This window comes from Pyxicephalus adspersus, chromosome 4, assembly GCF_032062135.1.
Source record: "Pyxicephalus adspersus chromosome 4, UCB_Pads_2.0, whole genome shotgun sequence".
Taxonomy (NCBI): domain Eukaryota; kingdom Metazoa; phylum Chordata; class Amphibia; order Anura; family Pyxicephalidae; genus Pyxicephalus; species Pyxicephalus adspersus.
The window spans coordinates 35,989,820-36,009,367 of record NC_092861.1 but is presented as its reverse complement, the minus strand read 5'-3'; the positions used below and the strand labels follow the sequence as shown (position 1 = coordinate 36,009,367).

Below are 19,548 nucleotides of genomic sequence, written 5' to 3'. Positions count from 1 at the left end.
CTCAACCATTCTATCACATCTATCTCGCACTCTTTCCCCTGGTCTGTTGAACAGGTTTCCATTCTTAATCTTGTTGTCACCAATATGTCTGACAGCTACGGTAGTTCTTTATAGGGTAATATTATGCAAACAAACATGTATTTTTGTTTTCTACCCTTACTTTTCTTTATATGTAAATGTTTTTTATTATTCTTTCCAAAGCTTGTGTAACCCGCTGGAGATAAACTCAAAAATGGATTTATCCTTTTTCCTTGATACCATAGCTGAATACATTATGGATGTTGTTCAGTATAACAATGACAACCGAGAGTTTGAGGTAAGCGATCCTTAGACAACTGTTGAATCATGAAATAATATTTGTCCAAGTATAACAGAACAGAACATTCGGCAATAACATAAAATGCAACATGATGAAATATTTACCTTTTAGTCTGCTTGTTTGATTTTTGTTTTTTGTAATTTATTCTGTTTGTAAAAGGAGAACATTTCAACTTGTAGAAAAAAAACAAAGTTTACCTAAGGCAATGTAGATAAGACAACCTGTCTAATGGTAGCTTCTTATCCAACCAATGATGTAATTACAAACTCTTGCAGATTTGTAATCTTTAGCAGCTCACTAATTGTATATCCACTTATGTTCTGCCTTTGTATTCATATGTGTTGCTAACCCTTTGTTTATAATGCCCTCAGCTAGTATCCCCCTCTAGTGCCTCCAACTATTATGTCCCTTATAGTGGCCTTGTTATAGTGCTTATCTTCCTCATTGTATCTATCTTTACTCATTGCTAGTTGTTCCTTGTACCACTGGGTCCTTTAATCCCATTTACAGTATTACAGAATCAGTAAGGTTAAAAAAGAGGAAGTTGCACATCAACAACATCCTGGGAGAGAGCAGAATGGCCAAAACCAAAAAGATCCCATCAGATTTAGGTTAGTAGATTAAAAAAAGCCATGTCACAGCAGAGGCACACAGGAACAACTGCAGCCCTCAAAGGTGTGTTCACTGGACCTCTGTCACCTGGTATTCTTTTATATTTCTGGCAAATTCATTCTCATCTGCAACATTTTAGCAGCACTTGGAGGACAATGGGGCAAAAACATTACCAACTCAGAAACCAGATAAATATTTTACCCCACTACTGCTGCTGTAGCTGCAATGCCTTCCTTTACTATCCCCTGCCCTATAAGTATGGTTAAAGAGGATCCTAAACTTTCTCTACCTCCAGCGATAATGGGTCCAGTTATGCAGCTAGAAGTGTGAAATGATGACTTGAAGTGGAGTCTGAGGTGCTTGCTTGCCTTTTTCAAGTGTCTTCAGAAGGGTGTTGAGCACAACTGGGGGTGGTGACATAACGCTGTCTAACATTGCCTTCCACTAATTCTGTTGCATCACTGAAAATGAAAATGAAAAAAGTACACCCTTGCCTGAAAAATTCCTTTTGAGAAACTGCCTATGTTTAAACCAATATTAGATAATGCCAAAAAAGTGTGCCCCATTTACTATGGTCTTACCCTGCTGCTGTTTTGGGGGATGTCCTGTGCCAACACAATCTACATCACAACATTATCATTTGTGAAATCTATGTTTTAGAGTGTAATTTTATATATGCTGTAGCAACAGAATGGCCATGGACTACATATATGGTCAGATGCTCTGTAAAGATTGTGTTCTGCACCCATAATAGCTCAGGATACACGTGCCATTTTACCCTCTTTGAATAACCAAAAATAATGGTCCTTCATGATCAGGCATTCATCAGTGATAACATACAGTAACTCTAGGGATTTAGGTATAGAGAGTAAAAGTCTCAGGAGGAAGAGAAAGATGAAGAGAAGGAAGACCTGTCATCAGTGCTAGCTGAACAGTATCCAACACTGCATGGGAGTGTCTCCTATCAAGAAAGAGAAGTTTCCTTTTTGTCACGTGTCTCCATCCCTGAGACACAGGCAGAGGAAGAGATGGAGAATGAGGCTTTGCAAGAGACATCCATCTACTATGAACCACTGCCATTGTTTGTGGCTGGGGGGAATGACTTGATGCATGAATTTGGGTCCTTGCGAAATGCCAGTTTGAGTCAAATGGGTGCTTTCCTCTTCTTGTGCTTATAAAAGGACTAAAAGGTCACATAGGGTCATGTCGGCTCCAACTTGGCAAATTGTGTCCAAGATTGACTAGTGGCCAGATACTGAAGAACATATTCTAGGGGGTGCTTGAATGCCTTCTGAAAGTGTTATCCATAGTTTATGTACAGCTTTGGTGTGGTGACAGACAAACGCATCTGTTTTCCACGGCCAATGTGTAAAGCCTGACCTTTAATTAAAAGTGCCAGGCTTGGATTCCAGGTGACTTCTGCACCCTCCTGGCAGATTACACTGATTAGCTGCAGCACAGAGCATATATTTACTAAATTGTATACACTTAATATGCCCTCTCGGTGGTTGAGGTCCTGTCATTGCTGTTTGCCACACTTTTAATGTTAACACTTAATAGTTCTGTGCCAGCATTCCCAGCACCAACCTAACTAAATTGTGGCAGTGGGGTTTAGAAAAAGTCTTATTTGACTTTGACACAAAAAGTCAGTGGGGGCAGGAAGAGTGCTCCAATTTCAGGGCTAAAAGTATACAGGACATAATAGTTAGGCAAATATGTTAAGTGTAAGTGATGGTGTATGAATGGAGATTTTAATCATTTTTTGCCTTGTATAGCTACTTGTTAGACTGCTGAAGTTAAATCCATCAATGGACAAGGAACTTTGGGTCGCAATCCTTTCCACAGCTCTTATTACCTATATTTAACAGTAGCATTTCGTATTAAGTTGATAACAGGTCATATTCAACAGAACATTTTTTTATTAGCATTTTAAATATAAAACATGATGGGGAAAATAAAGGATTTATCTATACAAATGATAGGTCATTGTAGGATTACATGGCATGTTGAATGAACAGGTAAATTCAGATTACCGTAGCCTAGCTAAAAACTCAGGGCAGCTCCTGGGGGCTTTTAATGCTTTCTAGTCAAGTCTGAAAGTCCATGTTGGTTTTACTTTGTGAAACAAGCTAACTAACTACCTTTGCAACAACTGAAACATTATTTGTGAATAAGGGCCTAACTGTGCAAAAATGTCTGTTCTTCAACATGGGGATAGAGACTCCTTGTAAGAGGTTAAGTTAGAATGCATATGCTTGTTAGTCTGGACCAGAATAGAGCCAACCATACCTATTATTGTTTTCTTTGTGTGTGTGTATTATATAATGTGTGTGTAAAAAAATGCTTTGAACAAGGCTAGGCTTTCCTTTCCCTATTTTTTTTTTTTTTCCTCTACGTGACTTTCTTGTATTGCGAACTGTTCATTCTCCTGTTGCAACATTAAGGAGTGTTAAGTTTCCTAAGCCCCTGGAACTCTCTCCAACCTCCTCTGACATTTAAATTGATCATATGTTTGATGTTAGCGTTTCTTATTTCCAGACAGAACATTGTGGTTTTCTGTTCCTCCCAACAGTGTATCCCAGCATGAAATTAAATGTTTTTTTCCCATGTTAAGGAAGAGGAAAGCCAAATTTGTACTGTTTGTGTTTGCGTTGGACTGAATGGTGTGTACAACGACATGAAGCCTCATAAAATCTGCATGGGTGGAAGATTAAGGTCTTTAGTTTATAAAATCTGATCTGCTCCTAACCTTCCAACTTCGTCTGTAAAATGTTGTGAAACTTCCTTAATCTCAATGAAATCTAGGCTAAAAGTGGATGAATTGAATAGTGTAATATTTAGGTCACAGATGGGCTGGACATTATCCTAATATTAACATAAAATTTTCCTAAAACAATTCTTCTTCCCCTGAAGTCTTGGTAATAAAATAGTTGTGGACCATGGTGTTGTAACTAATTTGTTTCCACAATTATGAACGTTCTTCATGTATTTTCTGTGACATTGTCAAGGCCAGAATCTAACCACACCAGCTGTTGAATTTATTAAACCTACCCTCTCTTTACCGACAGAGGTTCTAATCCTTTACAATAAAACTTTGAGACATCTATAACCGAACAGTAGCTTCTGCCAACTACTGAACATAAGGAGGAGCTTGAATAGATTTTGTGATATTACTTTTAAATTTGCTATAGTTGTTTTGTAACATTTGCACTTCGTCATATAGGTCTTCATTTACGTCTATACTTTTGTAGGCTTTAAATAAAAAAAAAAAACAGTTATCTCTGTTTCATAAATATATATGCTCACAAAAAATTATCTTATAGCTGCAGGCATCTACCATGTTTAACTTGGCAGATGTAAGAACAATGGCTGCTAACTTTTGGTTCCTTACTCACCTCTTTTCTCTTGCTAATTGGAAAATAAAGGAGTAGAGTGATGAGAGGTATTTTGTCCTCCAGTTCGCTTATTCAGAGTGTTGCTGTCAGTAGTATAAAAGCAGCGGTCCCCAACTTTTGGTCTGCAAGAAAATTTCGGTGGTCCTTGGGTCTGGCCGGTGCACCCCCCAGGGGTCAGGAGAAGGACCCTGCTGGGAGGGCGCAATGTCCAGAGCTGCGGATCATCCGTGGGCCACGGATCGCAGGCTCAGGGCGGTGGTGTCTCTGGACACAACCCGCCCACACTCTCCCATCATAGGCTTCGACCTGGTTCTGGCATCATGACGTCACTCTTGGGGAAGTTTCTTTGATCGACACACGGCTCCCCATGCATGCATGCATGCATGGTCCGAGGTCTGTGGTCCGATTTAATAAAGCTCTCCAAGACTGGAAAAAAATATCATGGGGGAACCTGGGTGATCCAGCAATACTTATACTTTCTTGATATCATTTAATTTTAGGAATAGGTCAATGCCCATGAATCCCAGCTAACAAAACAAATACAGCTCTGATCATAGAAATGAATGGGCTGAGCAGGACATGTGGGTGGGAGGCATCTGTCTGTAAATATCATGTAACACTGGACAGGCCGCGTATTAAAGTATTTGGAAGCAGTGTGAAGGTAAAAAGAATTTAGCTGTCCCTAAATATCTGAGGTTAAGTATCAGGAAAAAAGTGACCTCTTCTGCTCGTATTACCTAACCAGTTATGAAACCGTTGTGATTCACCTGGAAGTAAGAAGTGGTAAAGCACAAGTATTGTGTAGCACTGCTGGTAATGTATGTCATGAGAAAATTTGGTTACTCTTATATGTTATGTACTCTTATCTTATACTCGTACATGATAAATTATAGTTTTTATTTATTTTGCTATACTTTGCGCATTACCTTTGCTCTTCTGTGTTTTTTTTGTTTTTTTTGTTAAACCTGTATATGTGAATATAAATGTTGTATTTATGCCATTAATTTCAATTTTTCCAATCTTAGGGTGTGAAGAACACAAATATCACCATTCAGGTTGTGTGTGACATCATGGCTAATGAAGTATTGGGCTCCCCATATGACCGATATGTTGAAGTCATTCACACCATTACAAAAGCTGCACAGGAGAAATGCATTGAAGCAAGTTACCAGGCATATGTTCAAGACATGAGGGACTGCCGCTGGGAAGGAGCTGCCTCCACTGGAGGTGAGGAATTATGCCCCAAGACATTTACACAAGTAACACCTTTTGTGTATTTAATAATCTTGCACAACCTGAAGCAGATATGAATCCATGTAAACAGGCAAATATTTTCTATGTTTTGTAGTGTGAGCATAGGTCTTGATGGGTCTGTGCAGTACGCAGATGCGGTCAGTGGTAAGCCGGTTTGGCATGAATTCTGCTTGGCTTTTACCAGAACCCCACAGTACTGCTTAAGTCTGATTGCTTTGTAGATAGCTCAATCCTATTGTTCACTAGTTTTGTAAAAATACCACTTTGGGCTTGGATTCACTCTTGTTGGGGAAGAAGCCTACACAAAAATAAACACCAATGCAGCTGTTTGCCAATGAACCATGTATGTCCAGGGAACGATCTGATAGAATACCATCAGTACCTTTATGTAGCTTTTAACAGGGTTTTTTTCTGGTTATTTTGTGCACCCTGATTGGACTGTGATTGGACTGAACAAGAGATAGCTATTTTGATTTGGGGAGGGTGGCTTAGGAAATATGGTTCCAAATCACCTAAAATGAATTGTTCTAAAGAGTATGCCTTTGAGAGACTGCCTTTGTTTTAATTCTAAGCATTTGTGTTTCTTCTGTAGGTTGTCATGAGCTGACAGTAAGGTTCTCCTGGGCTTTTGAGTTGAGGGTCCCCTTAAACCATTGCCAACTAATGCAAGGCTCCATGTAAAGTAGTTTTGTGAATGTAAATTCATAGGTCTTCTAAAGTTAGTCCTTTTGCGATCTGCTAGTTTTCCAAGGCCTATAGGATGCCTCTGCCTGGCTGATACTTTGGTTCAACTCATATGAGTTTATCAGAAAGTTTGCAAGCAATTTTTGGATTTTGGTTCCGTTGGTCATATTGGCGTATCCTGTGAAGGCCAACGGTCCTTTGATTCTCTTGGTTATGTTGTGGGATTTGTAATTTTTTGGAAAGCAGGGTACATGATATTGTTTTAGAACTGCAAAACAATTGCTAGGTAGTTTTTACTTTGTTTTGATAACTTTAATTGAATAATTTACATTTTGTTCATGTCCCCATCTGACTTTTGGTCACTTGCTGGATTTTTATGTACCTAAAATGATTGTTCTTTGATGTGGGGGAGAGCTGCTTAAAATGTTCTATTTTCGATTCGGTGCCATTTCCATTGAGTGCCATTGCCATTTATGATTATGGAATTTGCACTTCTAATCCTACCCCCCTTCCTTACCACTTAAATAGACATTTATAGTAGTTGTGATATGCTGGGGATCCTTCTTATCCTCTTATCCTTTACTCTAATTTGCTGGCCCATGCCGCTACTCATTTATATAGATGTTCTTATCCAACTTGTCTTTCTGAACCTAAACTTAAGTAACCTCGGGACCTCTCTGTCTCTCTTGACAGTAAATTCTCTCCCATCCTCATGTGCAACGCTGATGTGATTTCTCCTGTTCCCGCAGAGCTGTTCTCCGTCTCCTTGCAGGGTGTCTATATTGCTAGCTAAGCTCCTCATTTCTGTCTGCTGCAAGAAACTGTTTTGGTTGGCCTCTGTTCCAGAGGATGTGTGGTGTGGGTGGCCATGGCACTAGAGTTGTTTTATCTGTTCAGTGAAGATGCTGTTGTTGCTAATAATCATTCCTTTACCGTTTGTTTCTTCTTCTTTTATTTATTACTCATTTTGAAAGCTAACAATAGCTAAAAATGACATATTTGGAACTATCAATGCAGTTTTGGTGCTAGTTCCAAGGTAATGTGCATTAAATATATTTAAATAGATGATACTGCTGGAGAGCAGACCCTATAAGGCAGAAGATCATATCTTTACAATCATAGTCAAGAATCTAAAGGTATTGGCATAAGCATTTTCCCTGCCTTAAACATGGCATGACGTGAGTCTAGAAATTGGTTACTCAAACAACACTTAAGATTGGAGGGTCTAAGGTGGTTATCCCTATTTTGCACAAACCTGGATGTTGGGATTTTTCAAATGGGTTGGGGTAAACGCTCTATAGATGCAACACTTGAATAGTTGAGTTGTAGCATGCTATGTACTTTATCTGCCAACAACATCCATTTACATGATTTTACAACAGCAATGGGAATGTTTCAGAGCATGTCAGATTCACAGCTTTATAAAAAGACCTTTATTCAAAAGGATTAAAAATAATGTTATTTTTTTTGTGATTTCAAATACTTAATAATACAATAAAATATTCTACCCAGCATTTCCCTTAATATTTCCTTAAATAGATTTTACATTTTCCCATTGTATTAATTTTCCAATTTCTACAACCCTGGGGCTCAGATGAAATATAGACAGAAGATGTAGTGGTAAACTGAGGACTTTATAGTTCAGAGAAAGTTAGATCTGCCAGTCCCCTACACTAAACTCTTGAAAGTACCCAAACTCCTCTAAACCTAAAACTGAATATTCAACACTTCTTACCTAATATTTCTCTTTCTCAAATCTTTACATGTAGTTAATAATAAAATATGTATGTAATAAAACCTAGAAAATTCAACAACTTAAAGCAATGAATATTTGTGCAATCTCAAATATCTGGTAAAAAGAAGAGTCATCCCCAAAGGTGTAATTCACATAAAACACTGCAAAAACAAGCCCCAGTCTACTTGTACCAATCACTGCTGTGGCTTACCTCTGAAAACTCACTCACCAGATTCAATTGACCTCATTTTACAGTCAGTCGTGTTTTTTAGATTTCTGTAGTCTTACTGGAGGGGTCACTCCTAATAGTCACCTTTTTTTTATTTTTTTTATTTTTTGTATTAATCAGTTCAGTATATTGAAAGAGGAGACTGTATATTGAAAAAAAACCCTTATACAGTTTATTAATTAAAATGGTTAAACACTTGCATAGTTTTTGGTGTACCAGCAAGTTTCATACTTTCAATCATCCAAGAATAAATACATCCTAAAGAGCTAGTGCCAATCTTAAACATTTTGTCATTTAGGGATTATTCAGGAGCACATATCCTAATTAAACATGACAATATCCCTCAGCTAGCAACTGTTTGTCAACAATAAAAAAGGCTACTAAAAACTGGACAGGAGTTCCTGAAGTCATCTCCGTAATTTTTAATCCAATTATTTGGTTGTATGCAACCTATCTTACTACCTGATTTGAGACTTCAACATCTCTGATCCAAACTACTTAGAAATTAATCTAAATTTGAACTTTTACTGTAATGTACCATCATTATACAAAGTATTAAATACTGACAATAGAGAACTGCTTGCATCTAATTACTGCAATCAGTGTGTTTAATTGTCTAATGTGTCTCCTATGCTCAGGGTTCCATGACCCATTTGCTCTTTATTAGAACATGTGCACAGTTGTGTTTATTTGTACATGAGAAATCAAACCTTGAGAAGTTCTCTCTCTGGCTTTAAATCCCAGCTGTGTGCTACTGCATTCATCAAAATCTACTGCTTAGCTTGCCTATAACATGAGCTTCCATGTGGTTGTCATTACCAGTGTTATTTCAGTTGTGGTAAAAGGAAGTGATATTTGCCAAAAATATACTATAGAGGAAAGTTCTCAGGCATCCGATTGTTACACTCTTACATATGTGGCCACATTCAAAGTCACAATAGTGAGGAATGAAGGATATACTTTTTCCTTGTAAAACTTACCCATTTATAGTGGTTCATTTTTCAGTATGAAGTTGGGATTTTCAGTATGAAGGGGCTAATTTGACTTGAGTAAACCTAATCTCAAGAAACGGTTATGTGTGAAATAAATTTTAATATTTCAAAATGTGTAAATGTACCCATACATGCAAAGATTAGACTTTTTTACATAACTTTGTTGTGTAATATAATGTATTATACAATCAATGCAGAGTAATGTTTTATGTTTGAAGAAACCTTTGATTCAAAAGTGAGTTTAAAAGTGACATTTGGTAGTTTATTTATTTATTTATTTTTTTTGGTGAAGAGAAATGTTACCCTCCAATACTTCTCTGTAATGCTTTCATGTACATATCCTCCCTTTCCTAACTACTCTTTTCTCCAGCCAATCCGATATTGTTTACTAATTGAAAATAGGTTATTCTCATAAAAAATATTATCTAAAGGCAATAATTTGTACTGCTTTGTACACAGTACTTTTTATTATGAAACCTGATGTATATTGATGCTCTTACTTTAGAAAACCTTAAGATTTTGTGTTGGGTTTATTTCAAAAGTAATGGCTGAACTATTCTCATAAGTTTTTAAAGCACAACTATTGGTACATATTTAGCTTTCAACCAATAAAAAAGGAATATGTAACCTGGACCCACCAGAATATTTTAATGTTTTAGCCAGGTTCATTATCCTTTTGGAGGGTCCATGACCTGTGACTGGGCCAGAACTTTCTGACACTGGTCAGAGCACTCCATTCTAGAATATCCTCACAGTCCTGGGATTTCATTGTTCCCCCACACAGACTCAAGTCACCCTATGCCAGACTCAGCAAAACATCCCCAAAATAAAACTCCATATTTCACAGTAAGCATTGTGCCTTGTCAATATGCATTTTAGCAATTTTTTTGTTTTCTGTAACTCAAAAAATGATTGTGTGCTCAGGCGCTAATGACATTGATCGAGTTCAAATTTTTTTTACTTTGGAAGTTGTCCTTTACTCTTTTGTCTATATACTATTTTTATTATCCTTTGGTCCATTTGGTTCATTTTTCTCTTGCAGACATATCCAGGGAGATTGGCAATAGTCCCATGTACCCTAAGCTCCTTTAAACTATTTTCACTATTTTCAGTTCTTGACATAGGATCATTTAAACTGTTTGGATACGGTCTTAAAGCCTTTGCCTTTGTTTTTCTTTTTTATAACCTCAGACAACTTTTTTCTTTGCTTTCTCTGGTCCATGTACAGTATGGGACACACAATGATTCCAAATGTTTTACTTGTCTATACTTATATAGGTTGAACAACTGATTGCACGGTTAAAGGCATTGCATGTATGATACTAATTAAAAAAAAAATCACTCCTCCAATTATTTACGATTCCCTCTAGAGGTACTAACAAATCTGTCCAGGCCATTTTAGAATATATATGTTGGATACAAAAAATGTTTCCCTTTCCTTGCTTACTTTGTTTCAAGAGCATGCAGATATGCATGGAACAAATGCTTTTTTTATAAAGCACTTTTCAGAAAGAATGAATAATTTCTTCTTTGAACTGTAAGGGTACCAGTAAATTTGGCTTCCCTTCACAAAATTTTTAAATACATATACAATAATATCTAGGTTTGCTTTAATATAATTGACCTGGTGCAAGGAATTGTACCAGCAGTACGCCACTCTTGCCATGAAGCTCGCCACTGGTGACACCCAGTGAAAGATATACTTTGGTGCTTTGGTTGAACATGTGACTATTTTAGACAACAAGACTTTATAGACTGATCTCATATATTAATTACTACTGCCAACATCTTGGTAAGACAAAGACAGATAACCAACTACGTAACGTGGTCTTTTAAGGCAGTTCACATACACTCTAGGTAAGTTTTAAAAGAACAACAATTTTTATTATACTACCAAATTTAAAAACATATTTCAGTCACATTTATAAAAACAGGTCTTGAATTCACATCCCCTAGAACAATGTAGTAGGTGTGTTTTTCATAGACCCAATAGACATTGTTCATCCTTGTATTTCAAACATTTTTTTATATATATAATATATATCATCTTAATCATACGATTCATACCTATATAATATTCCCTATGTATTATTAAAAAAAAAAATGTTAATTTTTTAAAACTTACCTAAAGTGTATGTGAACTGCCTTAAAAGGCCTACCTACATAGTTGGTTATCTGTCCTTGAACATGTGACTAACCAACCCCATTCTGCACAAAAAAAAAAATCAAATAAATACTGAAGGCCAGAGTCCTTAATTACCCATAGCAAAATTTGCTATAGTGAGATAAACCTGAAAATGCCATTCTGTAACGCTTCTCAAACTACTAATTGAATGAATGTCATGTCATGATCCTTTTTCTTGGAGATTTTAGGTCACTGAACTGAAACATGTTTGCAGATAAAAAGTCTGGATTTTCCTAATCTACATACTTGTTCTACAATTGCCCTAGCAAAATGTCAGAATGAAAGACATGCAAGATATTTGAAGATAAGGTCAAAAATCACAATTCCCAATATGTCTTACATGATAGAGGAAACTTGCTGCAAATATAAAAAAATATCCTTATAAAGCAAATAATTCTGAAAAATCTATTTAGTTAAACAGGTCAAATAATGCAAATTTATTAAACCAACCTTCTGCATCAAAAAAAGAAAACCTGAAAATAATGTTCCAACCTAGTAGTGCATCAGAAATATGATACAGCTATTTGGATACATTTCTTATTATTGTATATGTTTTTTTCATTTATTTTCCCAGGCAGACAATGGATGTATCAGACTTGTACAGAATTTGGATATTTTCAGTCATCAGACTCCACTTCACAGCCATTCTCTGGTTTTCCATTAAGGTAAATGTATTCTTGAATCTATGTGCCTGTATTTTCTTTCAAAGGAGCCCCTGGCCCCGAGCTAGGGGTGTGATCATGAGGGAACTAGAAAAAAAAAAAAGTACTTTATTTGTACAGATAACGCTGTACTACCCTTAAATAATGCACAAACATTTATATTTTAAGCCTACTGTTGTGATATCCATGTTATGGAGGTAGTTTTCTCGCTACAATTATTTTCTGTGATGGTCATGGAGGCTGCTTTTATTTTGGGGCTTTGTCACTTTAAGTAGCCTAGTTTTTAATCTACGCCAGTTACTACATCCAATGGCTGCTGCCTTAGGAGCCTGGATGGTGGCTTGGAAGCCATTATATATCCTATACTATGGATAAAACTCAAATCTAAGTCCTCTGCAATCCTTGATCTGGAGATTCAGACCCCTTATGGTGTAAAGAACACTGGATTCATTTTTAGCAGGCAGTTTACTTACTTTTTGAGCAGCTTAAGCAATATTTCAACCATGCATTAATTACAATTATACTTCTTTTTTTTTTCTTCAATTATACTTATTTTTTTCCCCTTTAGTATACTATTATCACATAAAGGTTGAGCTTCCCATGTACTACTCTCTCTACTACTCTACTTTCTGAAATTCCAGAGAACCCATCTGTTTTACAAGGTCATATATAGGGTCATAAGGGGATATCTTTCTCTTCTATGTCTACATGACAATTAAAAGACTTCATAAACTGGATCAGGACTTAATTAAATTTGTGAAGCTGTTGCCCCTTCTTTACACTATCCCTCCTCTTTTATACCATTTTTCAATGTAGTATAGTTAGAAGATCTCCTTGAGTATTTCACCGCCAACCAGGGATTAATTACATTTTTTTTTAGTCTGTCCGAGACAAGTGGTCTTTGCAGATGGCAAATAGTGAGATCTACAACAGGGACCTCTGATTACAAATTTTGATAGTGGAACTTCTTGAAAATGGAATCTCTTTTAGCCTACTATGAAATAATAGCACACTATGAAGAATAAGTAGAAGTAGAAGTAATACTACACTATGAAATAGACCACATGGAAAGCCCTGTGTGTGCTAAAGTAGACCTGTCATTAATTTTCACATGAATCAACAGGGAGCATTTTGGCCTCCCAAGATGAAAAATGATGATCCTAAGCTCCACATATGACATACATATTAGGCAAACATTCACCAGAACCATTACCAGAAGCAATTTCGATGTTTCCCTGTCTGCAGGGAGTCTATTGATTTCAAGAAGATGGACCACAGGATGTTTGCTGTTGCAATATTTAACTGGAAACTTCTGTGTAACTTTCTAATTTCGTTTTTTTTTTGTTATTACATCCTTCATTTACATTTTCAGTACAGTACATTTTCAGTACAGTTACAGTAGGGGTATTCTCACTGGACAGATTTTTTTTAAATATATCTTTAATAATGTTATATCACTCACATCCTGTGATCTCTGCCCTCGCTAGAACTTTTACTTTTTTTAAAAATGAGTATAGGGTTATTTTATTAAATTAAATGGTAATTCTAATTAAACAATGTTTCTAAGTTATTTATGGTTTATATATTGCAGGTAGGTATAAAGTCCATTTTGTTGATACAAAATAAGTTCTGGCAGAGGGGGTCACTGAAGTTGCATTTACTTGAAGGACTGGTAACATCTTTATACAAAAACTTCCATCCATCCATTCCCCACCAAAAGTCCTGTGAATTTGGGCAGCCAGATTACATGCCTCCTTGGATACTATGAAAGGAATGCTAAAACGTCTGAGTTTTAAGCAAATTTTTTATCACTCATCAGCCATGTTGAATCAACAAGATGATCAGGTCATTGTTATGATCCTATCATGCATTAGATTTATAGACACCTTTGTGCAGACATAGGGGTTTCATTGCCCATATCCTGATGGGCTTTGTATTATAAATGCAAGAAGACCTAGAGTATTTTATTGTGCAAATAATTTTTTGCCTTTTTATTATAATATAATTAGATTTAGGTGACATGACAATAAAGACATTCATTGTAAATTAAATATAGCCACTGTTTTTTAAAGTAAAAGTATTGTAAGTCTCTGCGTTACTTGTCAATTATTGGAATACATTTGTCACTGTTCCCTAAGGTTTTAGATTTGTAGTATTGTAAGCTTTGTAGCCCCCTACACCATAAAACTAGCAACTATCAGGTTTTGTAATACTCTATGTTGTCTGGTATTGGCATCAGAACTACACTCTAGATAGAGTATATAGAGTAAACTAGAACACTAAAGCATCTGAAGGAACATTAAAAGTTATCTTTATTATATTAAAGTATGTGCGGTAAAAACATTTATTTTGTATGGCCCTGGTTTTCTTTGATCTTTGCTCTGGAGCTGCCAGCTCTGCTCACCTACTGCAGCCACGCTACAAATGATATCATTTCCATCATCACTGTTATTAGTTTAAAACTAGAACTTTCAGATATCTAATAACATTTTGTCAGATGTCATCTCTGCAATATTAGACCAAAATATGAACACCTTTTGTCCAGAATTGGACCTTCATTCAGGTTTCTAGGTAATGGACTGATACATAGAAACAATTGTATAAACATGGTTTTAGAAAATGAATTGCCTGTTAATGGAAGTAAGGTCACTTATTATTCCCTGGCCTTTTTTTGGTTGCAGATTCTGCTCACTGTGCTGATATGTATCCTGCCCGACCTGAAGAACCTTCCGTGTTACCAGCTGTAAGAAAACAGATATATGACCTGCTTACAAAATGGCTACAGTTATAAACAACGTGGACATTTTAGCCTCTTATGATTGCTGCTTCTGGTTACTAACCCCACATAGAATGAAACATAAGGTTTATTGACCTATAAAGATTTTGTGTTCCAGTTGTTGCTAAACTACAACTTCCATCATGGCTTTGCATGTGTCAGCATGCGGTTAGCTGCCATTTGTAAACAGCTGCGGAGCACAAACGATCCTGGACAATAAAATATTCTGTATCGCATTAATGTAATGCCTTCAAGATTACATATACCCTGCAGATGGCTTTTAACATAGCGGATGATTTTTTTGTGTCAATATGACCACACAGCTTGTGACAGAATTTTGCTGTTTATATAAACTTTTTGTTTCTGGTTCTGGCCTCAATTTTATTTTGGTAAGGATGGTAATAAAATGTATTTATTTTTTCAAAATGTCTTGTGTATTTTTCTATTCTTTCCATTTATGTTTCAGTAATCTGTATTGTCTTTGTCCTTTTAACTATTTTAGATGAAACCTACTGTATAAACAAAATTCAGATTTAAAAACTGTAGTGCTGCAGAAAAAAATTTAAGGTGCAACTACCTATGTTTATTATAAGAAAATTTTGGGCTTCTAGCTTGGAAGGGGCAAGTTGTCAACTTGTCGACTCTTTAACCCCAGCCAAGTCTCAAACATTGTTGAAATTGTGAATTAATGAAAAAAAAGCATAGAAGGATTGCAAATGTTGAAACTGCATCCTTTACTATAAAGTTACCCTTTAGGACAGCGGTCGCCACCAGTGGTCTGCGGCTCTGGTTGGTGCACCAGCGAGAAGGGCAGAAGGACCCCACTGGGGGGGGCCGCACCGGCCAGAGCTGCGGATCACATCCCCCGTACAAATCCTAGGCTCAGTAAAGTTGACAGGCTGTGTCCCCGCAGATGCGCAGTCAGGAGCCATCATTTAAAATACTGTGAGCTCTAGGTATAATCATTTTTAGCAGGGGTTACCTGAAAATTTAATGAGTTAACCCAAATAATTTGCTTTAGGGTATTGCCAAGTCTCTGACAGCCAGGTACAATGTGCTGGGAACAAATGGGCATTTAGTATACCAATCAAAATGCTGTGGCAGGGCCTTAAAAGAGCTGTTCATAAATGAATGCCTACGAATCCCAATGAACAAAAGCAATGTTGTAAAGAAGAGTGGGCCAAATTTCCTCCATGATGTAAGAGATTGATAAAGTCGTGCAGAAAACAATAACTTCAAGGTATTGCTGTAAAATGGATTTTACAAAATATTAAACCATAAGATGCACTTTTATACATGGGTTCTTAATTTTTGCTTAGTAAATAATGACACAGTGGAAACTGTTATGTGTTACTTCGCACCTGAGTTTACTGGTAATTGGACTGGATGAATTCCTATTGTGTCCTGATAGGTAAATCCTAATGAATTAATGTATTGGCCAAAGTGGCACAATGTCCAGATTTAAACCCTTCCTAAAGTGGAACTAAACCTAAATTTAAAAAATCCCACTCACCTTTACTTCGACAGATCCCTCAATACCTCCAGCGATTTTCTCAATTTAGTCCCACACTGTTCTGTTCTGTTTCAATCACCAGAGTCATCCTAAAATGATAATTTTTAGTCATATAGTAATCTAGTAATATTTCCTTTGTGTTTTAATAGATACTGGCGCCAGATCAGTGGAGAAGAGTAGAAGAATTATTATGCTGTCAGCACGAAAGTCTGTTTTTTTTGTTTATAGGTTTTTTGTTTTTGGTAAGGATTTTTGTTTATTACACAACATACAGATGTGGAATATTCTTTAGTCCTTCGATAAAAGTATGTAATTAGTGCTAAGACAAAGGTTCTCTGCTAATTCCAGTTCAGTAAACTAAGAAAGACATCAATTCTGCTAAACTGGATGTGTAACTATAGCTTATAATATTGTTAAAGGGAGAAGGACTACTTCTTGTGTGATGATGTCTTCATAGTTGTGTTGGGACTTAGTGGATCCCTTGCTGGCCCTTTGTCTGTACAGCCATGGGTTGTAGGAAGAGCAAGACCTATACTTGAATCTGTATTAAAACAAAATCACGTCTTCTATCTGGCTAGACAGAAGGAGCTGTGCTGTGTGCTTCAGTTGTATAAATCTCAGAACTTGATGAATAGAAATACAAATCCTTTGGCAGGTAAAAAGCTCCTCAGTATGTAAACCATAATACTAAGCGCCTTTTATTTGCTCTCTTTTGTTCTGTAAAGTATATACTGTTACACATGTTTTGGTATATCTGTTTGATAAACCCATATCCCCTCAATACCATTTTATGGTAATGGCATTGTCAAAGGACCTGGGGAGCAGATTTCATTGAGTATATTTTACTTTTACAAGGTGAGAAAAAAACTCAGGATGATTTATAATACAGTAGGAGGGTACCCAATTGTCTTCCTTACCAAGCAATCCATTATTCATTATAGTTTGTTGTATAAAGCAATGAGTCCTGTTGCCAATCCCTCCACTGGCTTTCCTTCCCTGCATGATAATAGTTTATCTAAAACTTCTAGATATAGTTTTTTTTTTACAAAAGTTGTTTTGTATTAATTGTTTCTTGTATTCCTGTCTAGTATGCCCTATCATAGCCCTAGTGAAACACAGATTATCGGTAGGTAAGATTTATGCCAGCATGTACAGAACAGGACATATTCTGATTTTAAAAAATAATACATTAGAAATGGCACCTAGAAACATATCCAAACATATACATTACTGCTGAGCCTTTAAACCCACAGCCAAATTCAGATGAGGCAGCGCCACTAACCGGTACACTTCACCAGATTTCAGATTCTTTTTGCTGGGTAACTGGATGGAGAAATTGGTGTTCCTGCATGCCTCCTGCCCTAGGTAACACCGTACATAATGTTGTGACTACACCTAATGATTAAAAAGCAAATAGCTGAAAGGAGAGCACCATGGGCAGTACAGATTAGTGGAAGAGGACTTAATAATGCTTGTAGCCCATCACATAGGAATTTAGTATCCTCAGGATGGTGGGTTTAGGATACCTGCTCCATTTTCCAATGGTTCTTATATGCAAGGAGATGGGATTATTCTATTTGCTAACATTACAGGACTTTAACATGTGAAAGTAACGCTGGCATTCAATGTATGCATTGTATGTATGTATTCAATGTAATTATTAATTTGGGGGCAGTGTTGGCAATTACAATGATACTTGAGTTTTCCCACTTTAACAATCTAAAATTCCAAAGCATAAATTAAATTTATGAAAAAAATTAACCTTGCTTTGTTTCTTAGCAGAAAAAAAATTGCTAGTTAGTTATAAAATTATGTGACAGGAAACTACAATTAATTTCTAATGAATAGTTTTATTCCAATGTAGACTAATGTGTAAATATGCCGCCAATGTCCAGTTTCCATAGAATAAAATAGTTATGCAGTCTAATACGTATTCCTTTGAACCATAGCCAGTGTCCTTTTTTAGCATTTGCCTCCCACATTTCCGTCTTGCCTGAACGTTAATTGTTATTTGATTGGAAAAGTTGACAGTTCATTTACCTAATTAACTTCTTGCAAAAGACAGAGAAATGACTTGCACTGATGAGCTTGCTGTGAATGTCTTCAGTACTGGAATATAGATGAATTAGCCTGTCACTTTTAATTACAGGTCTTTACAGCACAATTAACAGCAAAGGAATGCAACATAAGTTCATTTCTATTACTGCAACTGAAAATGGAGATACCCTGCTGTTCCATTAACTCAAATGATTTTTTAGCTGCTAATACTAATGGCTATATTGTGCTTGGGTTTTATGCTAAAGGTAGTAATAATGCTTGGTTTGCCAACTATTGATCAACATTTGGTAGCTATGATGTAACAGAAATAGGGATGCTGGTTGTATTGTGCTCAAGAGATCATTAATACTTTGCAGCACACAGTAGTTTTATATATTAAGCTTGAATTTGAAGCAAACACAGTTAGCTCTAGCTTGCCAGTCATCAGCATCTGTCTTTGTTACAGATTACTATCAATTTGACATTAAGATGAATGGTGGTTATATATGTCTCAGAATTCTATCATAAAAAATATACAGAAATTGTAAAACATCACGATGCAGGAAGCTTATGCAGCATCATTCATAAAAAAACTATGAAATGTTTGCAAGACAGATTTTAGGTCTTTATACAAAGATTTACAAAATATAAACTGCCACAAAAGTGGTTTGGTTATGCAAAGCGACTTATCAGGTTTCAAATGAAAACTAATATACTAGTGAGTGTGGGCTTTAATACAGTACTGTCAGTACTGTGGCCTGAAACAGAGCCCAGAAATGGGGGTGATCTGGTATGGTGGGTTTCCACTACGGCTGTGCAATGCATTGCTGTTCACCTTGGTATGTGCTGCCTTACTTGTGTATGGTGCACTTTTTCACAGCATTGTATAATAGTGCAACTAAGGTGCATTTAGGGCGTATTATACTTGAATGGCAACACAGCTCATCAATAGATGGTATTTGTATTACTGTCCATTGCAGAAATGTTCATCTTAAGTGAGGTGCATGCTATGGATAAACTACAACAGCACTAAATGGAAATCTGGTGTGTTTAGCTAGCTGGTAACCAATGGGTTGGGCCAATGGCTGGGCATTGCTTTGACTAATAGAAATGCCAATAGCTTGACCATCAGAAGAACCAACAATATTGCTCACA

The 19,548-nt window shown here is 36.4% G+C and overlaps 1 protein-coding gene across 1 annotated transcript in view; it reads left to right on the top strand.

Moving 5' to 3' along the window:
• The window catches only part of LOC140329735 (putative serine protease K12H4.7), a 24,426-nt gene extending 9,541 nt beyond the window's left edge, over positions 1-14,885 (top strand). The window contains exons 5-8 of the mRNA XM_072410125.1: positions 202-316; positions 5,352-5,553; positions 11,980-12,070; positions 14,749-14,885. Coding sequence (XP_072266226.1) covers positions 202-316; positions 5,352-5,553; positions 11,980-12,070; positions 14,749-14,767 — 427 coding nt within the window. The 3' untranslated portion in view covers positions 14,768-14,885. The remainder of the gene's footprint in view (positions 1-201; positions 317-5,351; positions 5,554-11,979; positions 12,071-14,748) is intronic.
• Positions 14,886-19,548: the final 4,663 nt, after the last annotated feature.